The 20,124-nt window shown below is 59.7% G+C and overlaps 2 protein-coding genes across 4 annotated transcripts; both read right to left on the bottom strand.

Annotated features, from left to right (window-relative positions):
- Positions 1-120: 120 nt before the first annotated feature.
- C17H22orf39 (chromosome 17 C22orf39 homolog) lies at positions 121-5,281 on the bottom strand. 3 transcript variants are annotated; one of them, XM_027566027.1, is made up of 3 exons: positions 4,470-5,281; positions 4,194-4,361; positions 121-468 (listed from the first exon to the last, which is right to left on the bottom strand). In XM_027566027.1, exons 1-3 carry the CDS (start codon positions 4,971-4,973, stop codon positions 235-237), a joined length of 906 nt encoding a protein of 301 aa, XP_027421828.1. In that variant the 5' UTR covers positions 4,974-5,281; the 3' UTR covers positions 121-234. The 3 variants fall into 3 exon arrangements, with proteins under 3 accessions (XP_027421828.1, XP_027421830.1, XP_027421829.1); XM_027566029.1 differs by having other exon boundaries at positions 121-357; XM_027566028.1 differs by lacking the exon at positions 121-468 and adding an exon at positions 2,107-2,767.
- A 301-nt stretch (positions 5,282-5,582) lies between these two features.
- UFD1 (ubiquitin recognition factor in ER associated degradation 1) lies at positions 5,583-20,088 on the bottom strand. Its single transcript, XM_027566026.1, has 12 exons — positions 19,650-20,088; positions 17,282-17,414; positions 16,887-16,919; positions 15,067-15,188; positions 14,171-14,301; positions 13,033-13,105; positions 11,330-11,398; positions 10,565-10,630; positions 10,333-10,380; positions 9,691-9,779; positions 9,085-9,166; positions 5,583-6,487 (listed from the first exon to the last, which is right to left on the bottom strand). The coding sequence occupies exons 1-12, from the start codon at positions 19,650-19,652 to the stop codon at positions 6,413-6,415; spliced, it is 924 nt and encodes a 307-aa protein (XP_027421827.1). The 5' UTR covers positions 19,653-20,088; the 3' UTR covers positions 5,583-6,412.
- Positions 20,089-20,124: the final 36 nt, after the last annotated feature.

Below are 20,124 nucleotides of genomic sequence, written 5' to 3'. Positions count from 1 at the left end.
CCACTGGTAAGGCGGTGTGTCCCCCAGGGTGGCTGACACCTGACCCGGCCGAGGCCACTCAGTGTGGGGCAGGGGAGGCCTGAGTAAGGTCGGCGGCAGAACAGACACCACAGACCAAAGGGCTGAAACAGTGGACATTTATTTCTCTCAGTTCCAGGGCTGGACATCCCCAGGTGCAGGTGTGGGCAGGGCTGGTGCCTTCCGAGGCCGCTCTCCCTGGCGTGCAGATGGCCATCATCTTGTGTCCCCGTGTGGTCGTTCTGTGCCTTGATTTCTTGTAAGGATGCCGGTCACTGCGTTAGGGCCTGCCCCCGCGACCCTGGGCTCCCCCTCTGGCCCAGGTGGTAAAGAATCTGCCTGCAATGCAGGAGACCTGGGTTCGATCCCTGGGTTGGGAAGATCCCCTGGAGAACAGAACGGCTCCCCACTCCAGTATTCTGGGCTGGAGAATTCCATGGGCTGTATAGTCTGTGGGGTCGCAAAGATTCGGACATGACTGACTTTCACTCAAGGGATCCAGTTTCACCTTAATCAGCCCTTTAAAGACCAACTTCCAGATAGAGTCATGCTCAGTAGCAGGGGTTGGGGCTTCCCCTGGTGGCTCAGTGGGAAAGAACCGGCCTGCAACGCAGGAGCCATGGGAGATGCAGTTTTGATCCCTGGGTCAGGAAGAGCCCCTGGAGGAGAGCATGGCAACCTACTTCAGTACTCTTACCTGGAGAACCCCATGGACAGAGGAGCCTGGTGGGCTGCAGTCCTTGGGGTCACAAAGAGTCGGACACCACTAATGTGACTTAGTATGCACAGAGCAGCAGGGGGTAGGCCTCCTCCAGAGGAACTGGGTGGGGGGCATGAAGCAGCCCAGCAGTGAGGGTCCGTGTAGGCGGAGGCCCACCTCAGGGCAGGCACGCCAGGGGGCGCTTCATCTGAGTGAGCACTCTGCTTGTGCACAGGCCTAGAGGACCCTGGCTGCCCGCCCCGGCCTCGTCAGCCCTGGCCCCTCGGCCTTGCAAGCCTCCAGCCTACTTGGACAGGGCTACACTCAGAGCCTTCCCCAGCGCCCCACCCCTCACAGGTGCTTTTCAAGCCTGTAGCTTTCCTCGCTGAGGTTGGACAATCAAGTGAGTAGGTCATGGCCAGCTGTTTTGCCTCAGCCTTTTATTTGGAGGTGACGAGAGGCTGACAGGAGGCTGGAGGTTGGTAGGGGGGTGCCAAGCACAGTTCCCTAGTCACGTCTCACAGCCAGTCTCACTGGCACCAGAGACCCGCAGTGCTGCCCGAGCAGGTCACGCTCCCCGCCCGGCTGCCCTGCCATGAGTCCTCGTATCACAGGCTCCCCAGGGTGGCGCTCTGACCCTGGCCCCAGAACTGCCAGCATCCCTGAGCCCACGCTGCACTGGGTCGCCACCCACACGGCTCGTCACCGTGGGCTCTGTCCCGAGTGTGAAAGACGCTGCCCGTTTCAGTCTTCACGGCTGACGCCTGAACGTCCGTGTCCGTCCCCTGAACTCAGTGGGACGGAGGCCACATGTCCGTCTCGGACACGCGTGATACAGGCATGCCCCCCTGCACTGGAGACACGCTCAGCATCCGAGCAGGCGTGGGGCTCCTCACAGCGCTGGCACCCCGCTGCACAAATCCCAGGAACCAGGAGGTGGCCACTGTTCCCAGCACACAGCCCCCCACGGGGGTCTCAGAGCCGGGAGGACCCAGCTGTCCCTCCCTCTCCTCGCACAGAAATGCCTGTGGACGGAGCTGCAGCCACGGCTGATGGGCCCTGGTTGCCAGGGGGGGCACCCTGCGCCTTCTTTATACTCACCTCTGCTCCAGGGGTCCCGTACACGCACCCCCACCGCTCACAGTCACAGAGGACTGCTGGGGCACACGGGGGGGACCCAATAATGAATGTCCTTCTGAAGGGGTGGGTTATTCTGCACCCAAGAACGGGTTCCATGATGTGGAGCCACACCTGTGCCCCGCCTGGGGCCCAGGGGGAGGCGCCGAGATGCCGCAGGCCGGGTCAACAGCACCCAGCAGCGGGCCGGCCATGTGGCCCCAGAGGCTACATCATTTCAGCAGAAAAAAAAGACCTCTAAAGAAGGAGAGTTCTTCTTGGTTTAAGGATATGTATTTTAAAAGCATCTACAAGAACGTAAGCGTACAAAATGCTAACACCGCCTGTGTCTAACTCAATATTAAAGTCTGGATGTAATTTACAGTCTCTATTTAGAATCAAACCTGTGAAATGTCTTTTGATATAATCCACGTTTTCTAAAAACGACTGGGTGAAATTCTGAGGGAAGGAGTGGTGAGTGGCCGTGGCAGGAGGGAACTGTGGCCGAGGTGCGTGGTGGTCACCAGAGCAGGGCCGGGGTGGGGGTGGGGGGGCCGTCTGATACACCCCCGGGTGTCCCTACGGGTCAGAGCTGCCCCTGGAGGGTTCATCTGAGGAGCCTAGCCCTTGGGATAGCCTCCTGGGCCGCTGTCCCCAGGCCTGCCCGGCTGCCCACAGGGACACTGCATGCTGGGTGGACCGGCTCCGAGCCTGGTGCTGACGGCAGGGCAGGCGAGGCTGGAGGTGAGGGCTCCGTGTCCCACGCTAGGCGGAAGCTCCCAGGGGCCTCTGGACTGTTTGGGTCGGTCACCCGTCCTTGTCCTCAGGCAGAGGGAGGTGCCAGTCTTCTGGGGGGCTCTGCCTGGGTGCCCACACCAGGCCGTGCTTACGTGCAGCCCGAACTCTGGCCCGCTCGCTCTCACACAGGGACCGCTGCAAAGGAGACTGGGTCACGGGCAGCCCCACACGCACCCACCCACATGTGCAGCCCAGCACACGCTGAGACCACTCCCCTCCAAGCTACCGTGAACACCTATGGTGTGGGCGCGTGCTTCTGGGCCCCAGGGTCTGATGCTTTCAGTTGACCTGATCAGCTTCACCAGCTGAGAAAGGTTGGGGGCTGAGCCGTGAGGAGAGGTGAGCCTGAAAGCGTGGCCAGAGGCAGGGAAGAGGGCAGAGAGCGACTGACAGCAGGTGCTGCCCCCACCAGTAACCTCGGGGCAGCAGGTCACAACCTCGATGGGGCCTGGGGTTTTCTAGGTGCTGTGATGGCCACTTTACATGTAGAATTTCACCTCCTCCACCTGTTGGTGTGTAAGAGCAACCAGAAATGCAAAGCAAACGTGGAAGCCCTGCAGACCTCCAGCCCGGAGGTGAAGGTCCACTCAAGGCTGGCCTAAAGAAGGAATAATCGCCTCCTGGCAGATGCACCTCCTGCTTTCCTCATTACATGACATACTGCGGGCACCTTTCCACAAGTGGGTAGGTTACTAAACGGCTGTGGAGTACTCTGCAGTGGGGAAGATGTTCGTTACCTGGTCAAATGTCTACTACTGGACATCAGGTCACTTTGTGAACTTTCAACTGTCACCCAATTACCTCCCTAGGATAAACTTCCAGGAGTAAAACTCTGAGATCAAAAGGCATGCATTTGACATTTAGATAATCAAAACACCCCACATTCCACCAGCACTGCCCAGGTGCTCAGACTCTCCAAACCCCAGTGGATGTTTCGCTGGGCAGAAACCACTTACTGTCATTTTAAATGTGTATCAGGCCATTTGATGCCCTTTCAGGGTGAATCCCTTCTCTATGCCTTTTGTCCACTTCATTGTGAAATCCATTTATCTTACTGATATATAAGAGCTATCTTTACAAGCTGTGTATAAAGGTTATTGATTCCTTGTCATATAGACCCGCCAACTTTCTCTTCCACTGCTCAGGGACTGGGCATTTACACTCGCCAGTCCTGCGAGCTCTGCACCCTCACAGCTCCGCTCCACTCTTCCCGCCATCAGCTCCAGGGCACCACTGTATCCCTGACTAGGATGTAGGAGCCAAGAGGGCAGAGATTGTGTTCTAACTGCTGCTGTACGTCCAAGAGCGTCCAAGCGGGAAGCGTCTGCTGGACGGATGGACCAAGAGCCCCTCCTGACTGGCCTCCCGTGCCTGTACCACGCCCTCTCCCAGCCTGGCTGTCAGACTGACCTTTGAATGATACAAATCAAAGCACACGCGGAGGGCTGCGCCCGAACCCCCTGTTCAAGGCCCGCCCCCCGCGCCCAGCGCCCAGCGCCCAGCGCCTCTGGTTCCCGGCCTTCCGGGGCTCGGCGGGCCCGGTCGGGTCACCTGGCCTCACCTGGGCTTCGGCGCTGCGGCGCTCCTCCCACTCGCGGCAGCTGGCCAGGTCGCGCCGCCACTGCCCGCAGGCCGGCCGCTCGCCGTGGACGTAGTAGTGGCGCAGGAAGTGCCCGGCGCTGCGGCAAAGCTCCCACTCGGCGCGGTAGGCCTCGCACGGGCGCGGCGGCTGCGGGGGCGGGCACGGGGGCGTGAGCGGGGGACCAGGTGCCCGCCCGCCCGCCCGCTCCGACCGGCAGACTCGGGTCCCCGGGCCCCCAGAGCCCACGGAGCTTACCCGCCAGCCTTCACCTTCCGCCATGTTCAGGAACCGCCGGACCCACCTCCTGAGGCCCGCGCCGCAGGACTGACGGGCAGAGGGACCAATGAGCGGCGAGATTTTGCCAGAAGCTCCTCGCCCACCTCCTTGAGATGCGCCAGTGAACGGGACATCCGGGTTGGTAGCCAATAACAGCTGGGGGCGGGGACCGAAACCCGAGGTGGGCGGGACCGAGGCCGGTGTGGGCGGGGCAGTCTCTTCCCGCAGCCTTCTTTTCGTCACCTCGGAGATCCCGTCACTGAAATGGATCAGCGCACCCGGGAACCAGTGCCGTGCGGTCAAGCCTGCGGCTGCGGCTGTCCCTCCCGTGTCCCTTCGAGGGCAGGGTGACTCCCGAGGGCGTCCAGGCAGGAAGCGGGGCGGAGGCCGTGCGGCCTGGGGAGCCAGCAGGTCCTGCGGGTGGGCGTCCGGAGGCGGCGTTACGGGTGAGGCTGTGCTGAGGCGGGGACAAGGCTCGTCCATGAAGGACGCACACGAGGCAGTGACGGCGACGGCAAGGAGGCTGATGGCGCCTCAGGACTGCCCTGCGACGCCCCCGCTGTGGTCCTTCAGCTCCTAGCCAGCTAGGTCCTCCTAGCCTAGCCACCGCCAGTTACCCGCTGGGTGAGTCTGGGTCAGGGCCGAGAGCTGCAGTTTCATCAAGGCGTCCTTGCCGTGGTGGTTCACAGGCCAAGCTGCCCACCAAAGAGGGCGTCTACATCTGCCAGCGAGCCGAGACCCCTGGAGGGTCCGGCAGGTCACAGCCTGCTCAGGACTTCCGAAACCACTTGCGTTGCCTGGGTGTGGGTTTGGGTCACAGGGCCCAACCCTGATTATCACGATGAACTCTAATGCTCCTTCTCTGAGGACTCGTGGGTGAACCCTGGGGCCACTCTCCCGCGGGGGACGGTCTCCTGAGTGTTGAGGGAAGCCTGTCCAGAGATGGGCCTCTTTGCCTGGAGCAGAGGCAAGGGGAGCCCCTGCTGGGCCCAGGGCCAGAGAAGCCCCCAGAGGAGGTCTCTCCTCCGTGCAGACCCACTTTGCAGCAGGTGTCAGCCCCATGCTGGTACCTAATCAGACGCTTAGAGGCAATTCAGGTTTTGGTCACTGCCTGTTTTTTATTTTAAATTCATAATTGAAAATTATTTTCAAGGAACAAGAGATTAAAATAATCAACATGTCAAAAGAGCTCTTATTATATAAAGTGGAGACCTGAAACTAAATTAATACTAGTAAGACAAAAAAAAAAGGCTAGCAGAACTTTGGAAAATTTAATACATTTAAAACTGGAAGTGGGGGGTAGGGAGAAGAACATATCTTCAGCTTTCATTCATTCTAACACTTACATCTGTGCTTCACCACGAAGCTGTTTTTACAAAACAGACTAAAGAACCAGTTATTTCCAAATTAAATCAAAGTAAAAGGAGAAATGGTTCTAAATCAGGTTTTCCTTCTGAGGCATGGCTTTTTAGGAGAAAAAAAAAATCAACATGTAAAATAAAAACAAACACCCTTCCTCAAATACTTAAACTGCAGCCAGCGTAATGGGATGATCACTATTTATTTAAACGGCTTTTTTCCCAGCCCAAAGGCAACAGCTAAGTATGACCTGGGAAAAGGATAAATGGAAAAAAACAAAGAAACAAAGGAGCACAGCGTAGAGCAGTCCCGCCCCTTCACTGCCCTCAGCAGGAGTTAGGGCACCCCGCGTCAGCTGAGCAGAGGGTGTGGGCATGAGCAGAGGCCCCCAAGGGGCCCCAGAGGCCTTCTCTCCCCCAAACCCAGCACACAGCCGCTGTCCCGCTGCCCTCTTCCAGGTGACTCTAAGCAAACCCAAGGTGACGGAACATCCCCTCAGAGCCAGTAACTAAAAGCCAGCATGTTGCAATTATTTTATTTTCCAATCAGTCAACAGTCCCAACTTATGGCTTTCTTCCCTTTTTACGCAACGACTGTCCTTCTCCAGAGAAAGCAACGAATCTGCCTCCAGCTTCATCCTGAGAAGAGAAAACACTATTTTCAGAAACTCCTGGAAATGCTTTGTTCTGTTGACTCGGGTACCATCCCGCCTTCTTCCTTACTCCCACTTTATTCCTACAAATGTAAATTATCACCTGCTGAACTGAAAACAAAACCAGAATAGCTACTGCCACAGCCTTTCTCTCAGCTTGAATATACTGTTTTGCAAAGGCATTCCCCGTTCAATGTAGAAAATGCAAGATGTACCTCCTAGAAGAAAAGCCACCCCAAAGCACACTTCCAGTCCCTGCTGTGTGCCTCACAGGCAACTGTCCCATCTCAGGCCACGCGTCTCTCCTCTCACACCAATTCCAGCCCGGGTCGCTGTTATTTCCAGCTCTGCAGCACTGAAGCTGCCTTGGTGAGCAGTTCAGCGTCTCTGCACACAGCTTTGACTTCCCCTAGAGGCTCAGCTCCTCGGCAGACGGGTGCACTCAGCAGAATGGTGACTGGGCAGCCCTCAGTCTACCAAGCTATTCTCCTCCCAGCAGAAAGACTGCTTGTTTTCCAGAAGCTCTGAAAACAGCAAATAACTGTTCATGAGCTCTGCCGCTAGTTGGGGAGACACTGCCGCTGAAGAGGACCCAGGATCCCAGCCAACACTGACCACCACCTGGGGCAGCTGGTGTTTCTTGGGGGCCCGTGCAGGGTTCTCGTGGTGGCGACCACGCAACGGCACGCCGAGGCCAAGCCAAGCAGTGTTCCTTTCCTGCAGGGCTTCCATCCATCCTGCGGTCGACACCACCTGCGATCGGCCGCAGGAGGGCCCCTCCAACTGCACTGCTTGAGGAACCGGTCTCCCAGGCGCTCGGGGCTGTCCCCCGCCTGCACGGGCCCTGCTTCCAGGGTGGCAGGCTTTCTCGTTTCTACTCCAGTCCCTCGTTTCAGTGGTGTGTCACAGTAGCCTCCTGAGAGGGCACAGAGGCGGCCTTTTAGGGAGCTCTTAAACAACTGAGAACATCTCCTTCAGGCCTTTCCCTGGGGTGTCCGCATCTCCTTGGCGTGGGACAGGGCCCACCTAGAGCCTCGTCCCACCTCACCTCTGGAAAGGCTGTGCCTTCAAACACAATCACACTCAGGCTTGGGGGTGAGGGCTTCGACACAGGAATTTGCAGGAACCAGGCACAGAAGTCTAAGGACCCTGCTCCACCGTGTCCTGGCTTATATCCAGCTAAGATGCCGCTGTTCCTGACCCAAGGCAGAATCTCCACCTCCTGGAAGCTTTAGGGTCTTCCCTCTGCCCCAGCCGGGAGCTGTTTCCACTCGCTGCGCTGGACGCTTGGATGGCCCGTCTGGGGAAGTTATTTCCTTGATGCTCCCTGCCCTTTGGTGTCTTTGAGCTCCCAGGACTGGGGTGCTGACAAGGGAAGCTTTCTAACTGCAGTCTTCACTCTGGGGGAGTGGGCTGGGACCTTCCCTGGGCTCCGCTGGCAAAGCTCCTCCAGCTGCAGCCAGCCCAGCCTGTGCGCGGGAGCCAGGCGGGGCGGACACCAGGAACAGACTATACTGCCTCGCTGAAGGCCTTCCAGGGACTGTGACGCTCGGCCCCTCTCCTGGGGGCAGGTCCGAGTGCCCTGGGACAGACGCCTGGTCCTCAGTGCGGGCCCTGCCCCCGCCCCAGCAGGGCTGCGGCAACCCAGTCAGGCGCCTTGGTCTCCTCCGGGGCTCCCCCATGACCCCCGTGAGTGTGCCACCTGTGTCCCAGGACACCTGCCGGCCACCCCCATCACACACGCGGCCTGGGCGTGTTTGCGCACACCCGTCTCCCCACCCTCGCGATGGTCAGGGATGAAGGAGCCAGAGGATGCCGAGGCTGGCAGGCCTGGCCAGCGGCTGGGTTGGGGCGAGCAAACGGCTGGTGGGGGGCCGTGTGAGCTCCTCTCAGCCTCACAAGGTCTCCACATGGTGTCAACCTGATGAGCAATACGGCCAGGAAGGGCTGGGAGTGGGTCTCTGAACCCCTCTTGGTCCCCAGGGGACCGAGCCTTGAGAAGAAAACCAAGAGACCGGGGTCTGAAGTGGGGCTAGGCACCTAACCCGAACCCAAACCACCAGCAGAGTCACAGTGGCCAGGCGGCAGGCTGTGTGGGGTTTCTGAGCCAGTTCCTGGCACCCGGGAGAAGGGCCCGTAAGGCGAAACCTCCCCGCCTTGCCCCGGGCAGAGGGAGGCGTGTCTGGAGTGTGGAGGCGCTGGGGTGGCTACTCAGTGGTCAGCTCTGCCCAAGGCCTGGGCACCCTGAATACCGCACCCGCCCAACCCCAGCGCCCTCACACTCTGGTCTGTGAGAGGCAGACGACCACAGCAGCTGCCCTGCAAGACCGACCCGAGGCTTAAAGATCTCAGTGCACAGCACACGGAGCCTGAGCCAGACCCACACAGGAGGGCAAGGAGCCGAGCCCTCACCTATCCCCACCATGGAGCCGGCAGAGTCCACACGGCTTCAGCAGGATGGCCAGCCCAAGGGGAGGAGGCCCGATATGGAGAAGACACGAAAGGAGACCCTCATTCATGAGGGAAAAAATCCCCTTGTCACCAGGAGCCAAGGAAACTTGTCATGATTCACGAAACACTCACCTCCTCAACCTTTTTGACCAGCGGACGTGAGTTTCTGATGAACGTGATCTTACCAAGTTTAAATTCATAGTTGGGAATTCCTCTATAAAGAGAGATCAGGAGAAGCATTGGCGCCAGGAGAAGGAACTAGAGTCCACTTGTAAGCACAGAGAGGAAGTAGGGCCTCCCTACAGCTTCAGGCTGTACCCACTACACATGCCAGCCAGAGGGCACCTCCCTGACTCCAGGGGGAGCAGAAGGCACGGGGCAGGCTCTCCCGGGCTCACATCAGCGTCCTCCAGCCTCTCACTCTACACGCACTTCACCCCCAAGAGGTCGCGTGCAGACCCATCTGCGGCATCTCACATGATCAATGGGGACACAGCTCAGCCCTGCTGTCACCGTGAGGGCCACCAGAGCCAGAACTCTGCCCCGAGTCCCTGGACCAAACGACCGGGAGAGGCGGCCGGGCGGTCATTGATGGCACAAGTCGGGACGGCCGGGTTGTGGGCAGGACAGAGGGCTGATGAGGCCTGCGGGCGGCTGGGCGGGCCTGGTGGTGGGGCAGCGCCCACGACCCCGCAGGGCGCGGCAGGCAGGGGCCTGGGTCAGGGCCAGCACACCCACCTCTTGATGTCTCCGGGCCTGACTGGGGAGGGGCTGGGCTCCACCCCCTTCTTCTTCCCGTCCAGTCTGTTTCCAGAGCCAGAAAAGGCCTAGAGGAGCAGACCGGGGCTGAGAGGGGCCTGGGGCAGGGGCAGCTCCGCAGGGCGTGGGCGGGGACCGCCTCAGGAGCTCAGCGCCCAGCCCCCCGGGGCCCCGTGAGCTCAGGGGAGCACCCCCTGCCGTGCCACCCAGGGCACTGGCTGCCAAGGACAGGGTGACGCGCCTGGCTGGGCCCACGGCTCCGCTCTGCAACCTGCTTCCCAGGCCCAGGCTGAGCCTCGCCCACGCCCCCACTCTCCCAGGGACGGCAGCAGCGCGGGGCCACCATGTGCCACGGGACACGGCCCAGAGGCCACGGCAGAGGTCACGGCTGGTGACCCCTGAAGGGCTCATGTGCCTCTGCTGTGCTACTGCTCCTTTCTGGTAGGCGAGCAGTTTCTAAGAAGTTGGGACTGCCTGGCAGTTGCTGGGATGATCCAGGAGAAAGTGGATGGAGAGGCTCTGGAGACTGAGAAGGTGCCAGGTACACGTGTGCGGGGTCTCCCGGCCCTGGCCCGGCTGAGGTCCCTGGGGTGTCACCGACAGTCACGGGGCGGCACTCACACGGAAGCCCAGCTCCCCGGTGTAGCCACTGTGGTCAGTTTCGCCTTCCTGGAGAGACAGGAAAACAGGACGCACTTCTCAGCGGGGCCCTCACTGCCCCTCTGGGACAGCCAGGACACACGGGGCCCAGGAGCGGGGCTGGGCGGGGAGAGCACGGCTGCATCGGCACCAGCAGAGGCGGAACCCCATGGCGGGTGCACAGAGCTGAGGAGGGATGCGGGGATCGACTCACGGCTGACTCCTCGTGCTGGGCCTGCCTCTCCGGCTCCTTGTAGCCCAGGGGAGCGTCGAAGTCCACCTGTGCCCGGGAGGAAGCGCCATGACGCGGGGCCACACTCGGCCTCTAAGCTGGGACGGCGACATGGGCCCAAGAGCAGCTGTAGGAGCCACACAGAAGGGGCCACTTCCTCAACGGTCACGTGTTACAGTCACAGCGAGACTTTGGTACCGTAACCCTGCTGCGTCCAGACCTCCCCAGCTGTCTCACTCACACACACACACGTGTTCTGTTCTGAGCATCACTGCAGGTCAGTGCCCCCACCCCGGCTAAGATCCAGAGCAGTTTCAACACCACAGGGACCCCTCCCTCCCCGTGACTCCACTGCCCCATCCCAGCTGGCAACCACTCCTCTGCTCTCCATTCCTGAAGGCTGTTGTTTCAAGAACGCCACAGAAACGGATCCGGGCAGGTGGAACCCTTCTGCTGGGCATCCTGTCCAGAAACCCGGCGTGCTGGGCCGTTGTGGGGACCGACAGCCCCCTCCTTGGAACTGAGCAGCCCCGCCTCAGCCTCCAAGGAGACAGGCCCCTGGCGGGGCTGATGTGCTGGCTGTCTCAGGACCAACAGCAGCCTTGCCACTGATTACAGGTCAGCAGCCTCCTCAGAGGGTCTGGCAGCATTCGCTGCCCGCTCCCCAGCAATCCCAGGGGCTGCATGACACCTCCCCAGGGCACCGGCCAGCAGGACCCCGACAACCCTCCTCCCACGGCCACTCACGTTCATGTCGCACTCGATGATGGACACGGCCTTGTCTGGCTTGGTCTCCATCACCCGCAGCTCATAGATCTGGCGGGAGAGAAGGGGTTGGTTCCTGGCAGCTCTGGGCCCGTCACACTTGTGTCGGCACTCCCGGCCCCGCACATACTCACTCCCCTGATGACAGCCTCCCCGGCCACACCTCCTGCTGTGGAGAGAGGAGTGGGTGCCCCCCGGGGCCTGTCCCTCAGCTGATCACCCTTGTAAGTGACTTAAATCTGACAAGGCAGTTAGGCAGCAAACTGCAAAAGACTGAATGTCTATCCCAGGAAAGTTCACTTCCAGGAATTAACTGCCAGCAGATAACGAGCTAAATGCTGAGTGAGATGGTGCTGAGAGCGCTGGCTCCAGCACGGCTCATCGTGGGGTGCACTGAGGCTGCCCGCACCAGACTGGTTACGTGAATGCCGCAGATTCCCATACAAGGCAGAGGCGGCAGGGCTTCCCAGGCAGCCAGGAGGAAAGGAGGCTGAAAGCCAGCTGTGGTGTCGGGGACGAGCCTGTGTGTGGAGACCATGCACAGAGTCACAGGAGCAGGAAGCGGCTTCTGCGCTGCTTCAGGCTGTCTCTGCCCAGCGGCTTTCTCCTGCGTGTTTCAGCCTCTATGCCCAGCGGCTTTCTCCTGCGTGTTTCAGCCCCTCTCTATGCCCAGCGGCTTCTCCTGCATGTTTCAGGCTCTTTCTCTCTGCCCAGTGAGCGTCTTGCTTTTGTAAGAAACAGCTGAGACAGCTCCACCACTGAGAACTCTGACCGGGAGGGGCAGGTCCCCAGCACAGAGAGTTCAACACCCCTCGTCTGGCTTGCAGGCCCCCCCAGTGACTGATGGAAATGAGTCTGTGTTGCCGGGGGGCCTCGGCACCGCGGCTGCCATGATCAAGGCTGCGTGAATGTTCGTGTCTGTGCTCTGGGGCACGTGCTCACCTCTGTCTGCAGCTGTTTCCAAACTGCAGGTAACAACTAGCGACTCGTGAGGCCTGCGGCGCTGCCAGCAGAGCAGGAGGGAGACTGGGCACTGCGCGCCAGCTCACGGCAGCCCAACAGCTCCACTCGACTGGGTGCTGCTTCCAGAGAGCCTGGCACAAGGCTCCTCAGCGTCCACTAGGCCCCTTCAAGGGCCCAGGTTCCCGGGGAGGCCCTGACCCAGACCTCGCGCCACACGAGGACAGGCAACCAGCCCTCAGCACAGGCTGCCCAGTCTTCTCGGAAGGGCCCTTTGGAGGATCCAGTCTCCATACTTCCAAAAATGGAGACCCTGACATGCATCTCGAGTCTACGCACACCTGAGTAACTGTCCTTCCCTTACCACGCAAAAAAGTCACTACCTTTTATCAATTTTTTTTCTGCCCTTGTACTTTAAAAACAATGATGTTAAGGTTGCCTATAATCCAAAAAGCTTAAGATAGGCAACAATGAAAATGTCCCCACAAAGCTAAAGGGAACAAGATAATTGTTTAGTTTATGAGAAAATACTGAAGTGTGACTCGGAATCCGTAAAACTGAACAGTAACAGCTCTTAGGACTGCACGTCTCAGAGGGAAACTGCAGAGAGCAACCAGTGTCCAACCCTGGAGAGTGTCCGTGTGTGTGTATGGGTGTGTCTGGGTGTAACTAGTGTCTGCTCCCACAGTGTGAGAGGCCCCGGCACGCGCGGGGCTGACACGCACCTTCTCATTGTAATTGATGGCAATCACATCCCCAGTGGTCAGACAGGCGAAGTTTCTCAAGGCGTTTTCTAATCTGTAGACACACACGGTCAAGGCCAACAGAGCAAGATGGAGTCCTCACATCTGAAACAAGTGCCCACAGGGGTTCGCGGCATCAGGTCACCCTGTGCACTGAACAGCCGTGTGCCTCGCTGGGGCAATGATTCAGTAATAAGAAGGAAGCACCTCTAACATGTGGTAACAAGGTGACCCTCACTCCCCACTGAGGGAAAGAACTAGCCATGGGGCACTGAGACCCCTAAACCCTGAGAAAGGCAGATCTCTGAGGTGGGAGGCAGCTAGGCTTCTGGGGCCAGGGGTCAGCTGAAGACAGGAAAAAGGAGGCACAACCACCCTTCTGGGGGACACATTGGCCAAACTCACTGAAGTGTACACTTCATTGCCATGTATATTACACCTTAACGAGAGGACTTAAAAAATCCTATAGAAAAAAAAATTGAATGAAACGTAGGTAAAGTTCCCTCAAAACTGAAAACGTTTTCATTTATACTCCTGCTGTTTCTACCTTTTGGGCAGTAACTCGTATTTTGCCATTTGTTTTAGACTAAAAACACTTAATAATAACAATTTTAAAACATAAAGTAGCCTATAAGCCCTTTCTTTAAAAAATACTAAATAGTTCTTAAAGTTGAGTCACCTTGAGTGCCCAGACAAGGGAATGATGCCCAAACACAGCACACTTCATCTTCAGCAATCTACTGATCTGCATGAAAGACCAAGATCAGACATGACGCGCGGCTCCAGATGTGCCACTGGGCTTTGGGCCAGGGTCCCCGGAGGAAGGCACAGCTGCGCTCGGGCGGGGTCCGAAGAGCACCCAGCACGCTCATCCAGGCCCCCAAACCGTGTGGACGCGCCGGCCCACCAGTGCTCTCAAGTCAGTGTCGATTCTGACTGCTGCGCTCCCCCAAGCAGGCACAGCCCACGGAGGCCGCTGTCACCAGCCGCCTGCACAGCTCCGTCAGTGTCGATCCTGACTGCTGCGCTGCCCCCAGCAGGCACAGCCCACGGAGGCCGCTGTCACCCACCGCCTGCACAGCTCCGCCCACAAAGAACCCGTCCATCTTCAGAAGGATACACAGCCTTGGGGTTGGTAATGTCCAGGAAATCGGGGCTCTGCGGCTGGAACTTGGAGTATGTGGCTACCTGCAGGTTGACGCTCTCCACCTGAACCAGGCCGCCCTCCTCCAGCAGCAGGTTCTGCATCATCTGGAAGGGAGCAGAGGGGACGCAGTAGGGGCGCGGCCAGGGGCGGGTGGTGGGGGTGGAACCGAGGGAACACCTGGGGCAGCCAGTCACTGGAAGGGAGGCAGGCGAGGCCCCGACTGCCAGCTCCAGGCCTCCCCAGGCCACAGCCTTCCCACAGGGACCGCCCCCCACTTCACCCAACCCCCAAGGCCCCAAGCCACCCTTTCTACACTGTCCGGAACACTGCATTTCCACATAAGACCTCGTAAAAACACAGGCCCTCGGGTACCTTCAAAGCACCTACAACACCGAGAGCAGCCGGCAGTCACAGAAGACAGTGCTGAAGGTCAAAGGGCCGGGGGCAGCCGTGGGGCCCTCGCACTGGGGACGCTGCGGCCCAGCCCCCACCCACCAGCAGCACTCCTAGCTGCCATGGGCCCCGCCCTGTGGCGCAGGTGTGGCTCTGCTGGCCTACGGATGGCACTGGGCCAGCCTGAGTGCTGAGGGGCTCCGTTCCCACGGCAACGTGGCCGAGTGCGGTGGACGTTCAGGTACAGGCACGTGCATGCACACACACACAGCAGGGAGAACACGGATTAAAAATCTCAAACTCTGTATTCGGATCATTTGAAAAATACTCCTGCTCCATCACTTAAAACAAGCCTGACCCGGGAAATGGTAGTGTAACAGCAGGGCTGTGGTCTCCAGGCGGGGTCCTGGAGCGCCACGGCCACGGCCGCACATGGCGGCCGCCCCGGGGCAGGGCCGCACAGCCCGGCTGCTCACCCAGTGCGGGAGGTAGCAGATGCCCTCGTCGGCCACGAACTCCAGCACCCCGCAGTGTGTCACGCGGTCCGAGTTCTTGTTGGTCAGTTTGAACAACATGGGGTAGGTGATGTTAAGTCGGCCTGTAAAGAGCGAGGGATGAGGCTCAGCTTCTTCCAGGAAGAGAAACCCTGTCCCTAGACCCTCCCTGGGGAAGCCCCCACCCCTGGAAGGCGCTAGGACCCTCATGGGGCTGAGCCCCGTGCATCTGCCTGCCCAGCGGACCCTGTGCTCCAGCTAGAGCTCAGGGCGTTTGCTGAGACAGCACCACTTATACGCGTGCTCGTCTGAAATCCCAGCTCCGGAAAGTGACACGTTTGCACACTTATTCACAGTCTGCGTATCAACCAGGTGCTGGGCAAAGTCAGAAGGCCCAACAGCACACCTCCGAGAGTGCCCAGACGCTCGTGCCAGGAGGCTGCTGGGAGGGGGCGAGGCTGGGCGCCCGGGGAGGGGGGCAGCAGGAACAAGGTGCCTCAGGCACCAGCGTGCCCTGGGCTGCAGAGCTGTGCAGCGGACTGAGGTGGGTCAGGGTGAACGGACTGGTCAGGAATCCAACCTTGGGTCTGAGATTCTTGCCATTGGAAGAGACCCCCGTGTTTCTCGGTCCAGTAATTTTCAAAGTACATCTCGTGATTCTGAGAAGCACCTTGGGGTGCCTGAGCTTGCTGCACCCCCTCACCTCCTCTACCCACAGGATTTCACCTGGACCATTTCTCCCATGACTGACGAGGTCTGTCCAGCACCAGCCTAAGCCCCTGTCCGATTGACCCGAGCCTCCTCTCATGTCTGTGTGCCAACACACCTGGTCTCAGTCCTGGGTCAGCTCCACGCACGAGTCAGGCTCCAGGCCAGCCCCTCCTCTGTGATAACTGGGCCTAAGGGCCGTGCCCCGGGTCTACTCACCCCCCAACCTGGCTGAGCGGAGCACAACTCCAGGCTTCCCTCCATGGGTACAGCAGCTGCAACTGGCGCTGCCTAAGGGCCAGCCCCTTCCCCTGCCCAGTGCCACGGGGCCCTGGCTGTTTACACACCACAGGCACCATCCAGGAAGCACTACTGCCCCTGAGCAGTCACACAGATGGCTCTGTGTATCCTGTTCAAAGGTGAGGACATCAATCCAGAAACTCGCTAGTCTGGAGTCAGGTCAGGCAAGGTGCAAAGCCCAAGCCAGCACTTGGCCTCCACTGAGCTGTCCAGCGTGCACCCAACACAGTGTGGACGCCCCACCCCAAGGGACTCGGTGTCTGTGGTCGGGGTCTCCCTAGTTCCAGGAGTGGGGCTAGGGTGTAAGGTCTCCGAGTGGCTCCTGTTGGAGGAAGGGTTGAGGCAGGGAGAACAGTGTGGCCTTTCCCGTTCCTGCTAAGAGGCAGGCAGGGGTGGGGAGCAGCTCCTGGGGTGGAGGGCTCAGAACTGCGGCTGGAGCTGAGGCAAGAGGCGCGGGAAGACAAGAGGCCTGCTTGCAGCGTCCCCCCAGGGCCGCTACCGTCCTTGAGGGGAAAACCCCATGCCTCCAGCCAAAGCCGTCAGCTACCCCAGCAGCGTGAATGGTCCTGGCGCTCACACCCGCCTTTAGTCTCCACGGGACCTGACGCTGGGCGGGGGCTGTCAGAGGAGCACCCGCAGGCCCCACCCTCCCAGCCCAGCGAGCACCCTTCAGGGACGATCCCCAACCAGCCTTGCTGAAGGGTGCCTCTACCCAGGCGCTGAGGGGCTTGCATGTGGTCCCGGTGCCCACATTCACGTCATCTCTGTTCTCAAGTCAGGTAGGAAGTACTTACTGAGTTGGTCGAGGGCTGATGGTGGCATAATTACTGTGGAAAGAATATGTAAGACCCGTTAAGAGAAGGAGAACTAACAGAACAGAACAGAACCCAGAGCGTAAGTGCTTTCTGCTGTGTCTACACGGAGGTACCCAAGGAGACCAGTGGGGCAGGCAGAACTTCACCGATCTGTCACAGCAAAGCTGGCTGCTAGGAGTTACCAGACAGAACCACACGGCCCTCAGCCGTGAATGTGGTCACAGCAGGACCCTCACCCCACCTCTCAGCCGTCCGGGGCCGTGACACCATGACGGTGACCAGATCCTGTTCACATGCAGATGAGGGCTGCTGAGGACTAGGGCCCTGCAGGCTGGGGCGGGAAGGGTTACGATTCAAAATAAAGCGGCACATACTCTTCCCTCCTTTCTCCACGTCTGACCTGTCATTGGGCCCCGCAAGCATGGACACGGAGAAGCAGCGGTACTGCGTGGAGAAGCGGTTCTGGAAGACCCGGGGAATCGGGTGGTCGAACATGTTGAAGGAGAACTAGAGGGAGGAAAGAGATGTTGCAGTTAACACAGAAGACAAGCCCGGTCCTCCCGTCTGCAGCCAGAGCTGGGCAGAGCAAGACTGCCCAGCCGCCACCTCCCAGGAGTCTGGTGCACCTGCCAGCCACCGCCCCACTCGTCCCCGCTGTTCTCAGACGGCGCCCCCAGCAAGCCTGTCCTTCACCTCTTCCAGCCCGAGTCCCCCACCAGCAGGTCCCAGAATCTCCTGTGATGGCCACATCCCCGCCCCGACCACATTCCTCTCATCCCGTGTTCAGGAGTGCCACCACCTGCTGGGCTCTGGTCTCCAAGCACCAGGGAAACGTCACTAACCAAACAGCTCCAGCCTCTGCCCTGGCAGAGCTGACGTTCAAGACGGGAGACAAGCACAGGAAACCGTCTGGGTGGCAGGGTTCTCAGCGCAAGAGAGGGAAGGGAACCGAGAGCTCGGGGACACTGCTTCAAGAGGACGACCAGGAAAGCTCTCTCTGCAGAAACCAGAAGCCAGCCCCCCGCCACCCCCGGCCTCCAGGAGCACCCTAACCCTTCTCTGGACCTCCTCTGCTCCACCCAGGCCCAGGGCTCACACCCCTCTCGTGGGGCACTCCATCACACCACCCCGTCCCTCCCACACACAAGTGAAGCCCAGACACGGTTGCCACCACAAACACAGGGTCCCAGCTCTCAAACTGCACGTAACTCCCTGTAACGTGAGGCTCAGAACTCATGCTGCCCAGCAACCCAGGGTGTTCTCAGAGTACTGTGACTACTGCGAGGCACTGGGGAGGAAGAACACGAAGCTGCACAGCAGGATATCTGCTCAAAGGATCAGAACTAGGGTCTGAAAATACAGATGTACACTCACATTCACAGCAGCGCTCTTCACAACAGCCAAGGGCTGGAAGCTATCCCAGTGCCCACCGACAGACGAATGAACAAAGAAAACGTGATCCATTCACACAATGGAACATTGTTCAGCCCCCAAAAGGGACGACATTCCAACACGTGTGACGATGATGGTGAACTCTGAGGACGCTGTGCTCAGTCAAAGAAGCCAGACAGGGAAGGTCAAACACTGTAGGAGTGCCCTTATAGGAGGTGCTCGAGGCAGGCAAGTTCCGACGCAAGAAGAAAGCTGGTTGCCACGGGCCGGCAGGAGAGCCAAGTGTTTCACAGGGACAGACTTCCAACTTTTCAAGACCAAAAAGCTCTGGACATCCACTACACAACAACAGGAATATACTTTACACCAGCGAGTTGTGCACTTAAGGATGACTAACTTTACACCAACTTAAGTTGTGCACTTAAGTGCTAAACTTATGGTATACGGTTTTTTACAAGTTAAATAAAAACCTTAACAAGACAGCATGTCTTGACTGGATTCTAAGCACACATCGTTAAAAGCAAAGTCCGGGTACTGATGACATAGTTCACTAGCAATTCCGGAACGAGCACGCTGGGCCAACTGTCTTCCACAGACAGCAAACGCAGCCCCTGCTTCAAACAGACGGTTCTCCACTCCTTGCAGCGCCGCAAGGGAGTTTTCCAAACCGTGTCTCTTCTTCTTCTAGGCAAGACTCTCCGCTGGACAAAATCTGAGCCCGAAGCCTAGCAAACACACGGCGTTCGGGATGAACGGAGGAAGTGGCTGGGGGCCTCCTCACCACCTCGCAGCACCCTCTCCACCGAAGCCCTGCCTTCTCTTCCCAGCACGAAAGAGGGAATGGACGCCCAGCGCCGAGCATGTCCCCGCCCCGCTGCCCCCACCACCCCGGCGCCCGCACACCGCGCAGCGCCCGGCAGTGCTCCGGGCTTGGGAGGAGGGGTCCCGACACTGACACACTCGGAGGCGGTAGGCCGGGCGGCACGGTGCTCGCACAGCTCAGCAGGCGCACCAGCTTCCAGTCCTGGAGGCCTGGCGTCCGTGGCCGACACGGCGCTCCTCCCGAGCCGACGCCAAGACCACCACGCCCGCGCCGGGGCCGCCGCCCGGGCGCAGTGGGCGAGGGGTCTCGGGGCCACGCCATCCCGGGCGCTGCGGCGGCCCGTGCGCTCTCCTCTCACGCCGACAGCCCCCAAGTCGACGCGGCGCTTGTCTGCTGGAAGCCGACACGGGTCTACACCCGCGAGACTGCGCTCAGCCCAGACGTTGGCGGACTCAGGCCGGGTGACTCGGCACCTCTCGGCCTGCACGTCCGCCCGCCCCGGCCGGCCCTGCACGCCGGCCACTTACCATAGTGGACGCCTCCGCCGCGCCGCGCCAGAGCGCTTTGCCGGGAAACGTTGCTGGTGGGAGCCGCCGACGCCCCCTCACAGCGCCAGCCGCCTCAGGCTCTTTGCGCCGGAAGCCTGGGACCCACCGGAAGTGACGGAAAAGCACTTCCGGGGGAGGTGCGAACCAAGGGACGCTGCGCAAGCAAGCGCTGCCGAAGCGCGAAGATGAAAAACCCCTCCGGCGCGAGCGTTCAGATACGCCTTCCGCGATTATTTACAATTAGGCCGACGGTGTCCCCTTCCTGACTAATTGGGGGGCCCACTGCCCTTACTGCCTGCACTACCCAGCTCGCAGGCGGAGCCCCCGAGGATGCGGGCGGAAGTAGGCCACACTTCCGCTCTGAAGTAGGCCGGGCCCCTTGACATCCTACGCCGACGCCCTCTTCTGACGTGTTGTTGTTCAGTCAGTCTGGCTGAGTTGCGACCCCCACAGG

Source organism: Bos indicus x Bos taurus, chromosome 17, assembly GCF_003369695.1.
Source record: "Bos indicus x Bos taurus breed Angus x Brahman F1 hybrid chromosome 17, Bos_hybrid_MaternalHap_v2.0, whole genome shotgun sequence".
NCBI lineage: Eukaryota > Metazoa > Chordata > Mammalia > Artiodactyla > Bovidae > Bos > Bos indicus x Bos taurus.
Note: the sequence above shows the minus strand (reverse complement) of the source record. Positions and strands in the feature narration are given on the sequence as shown.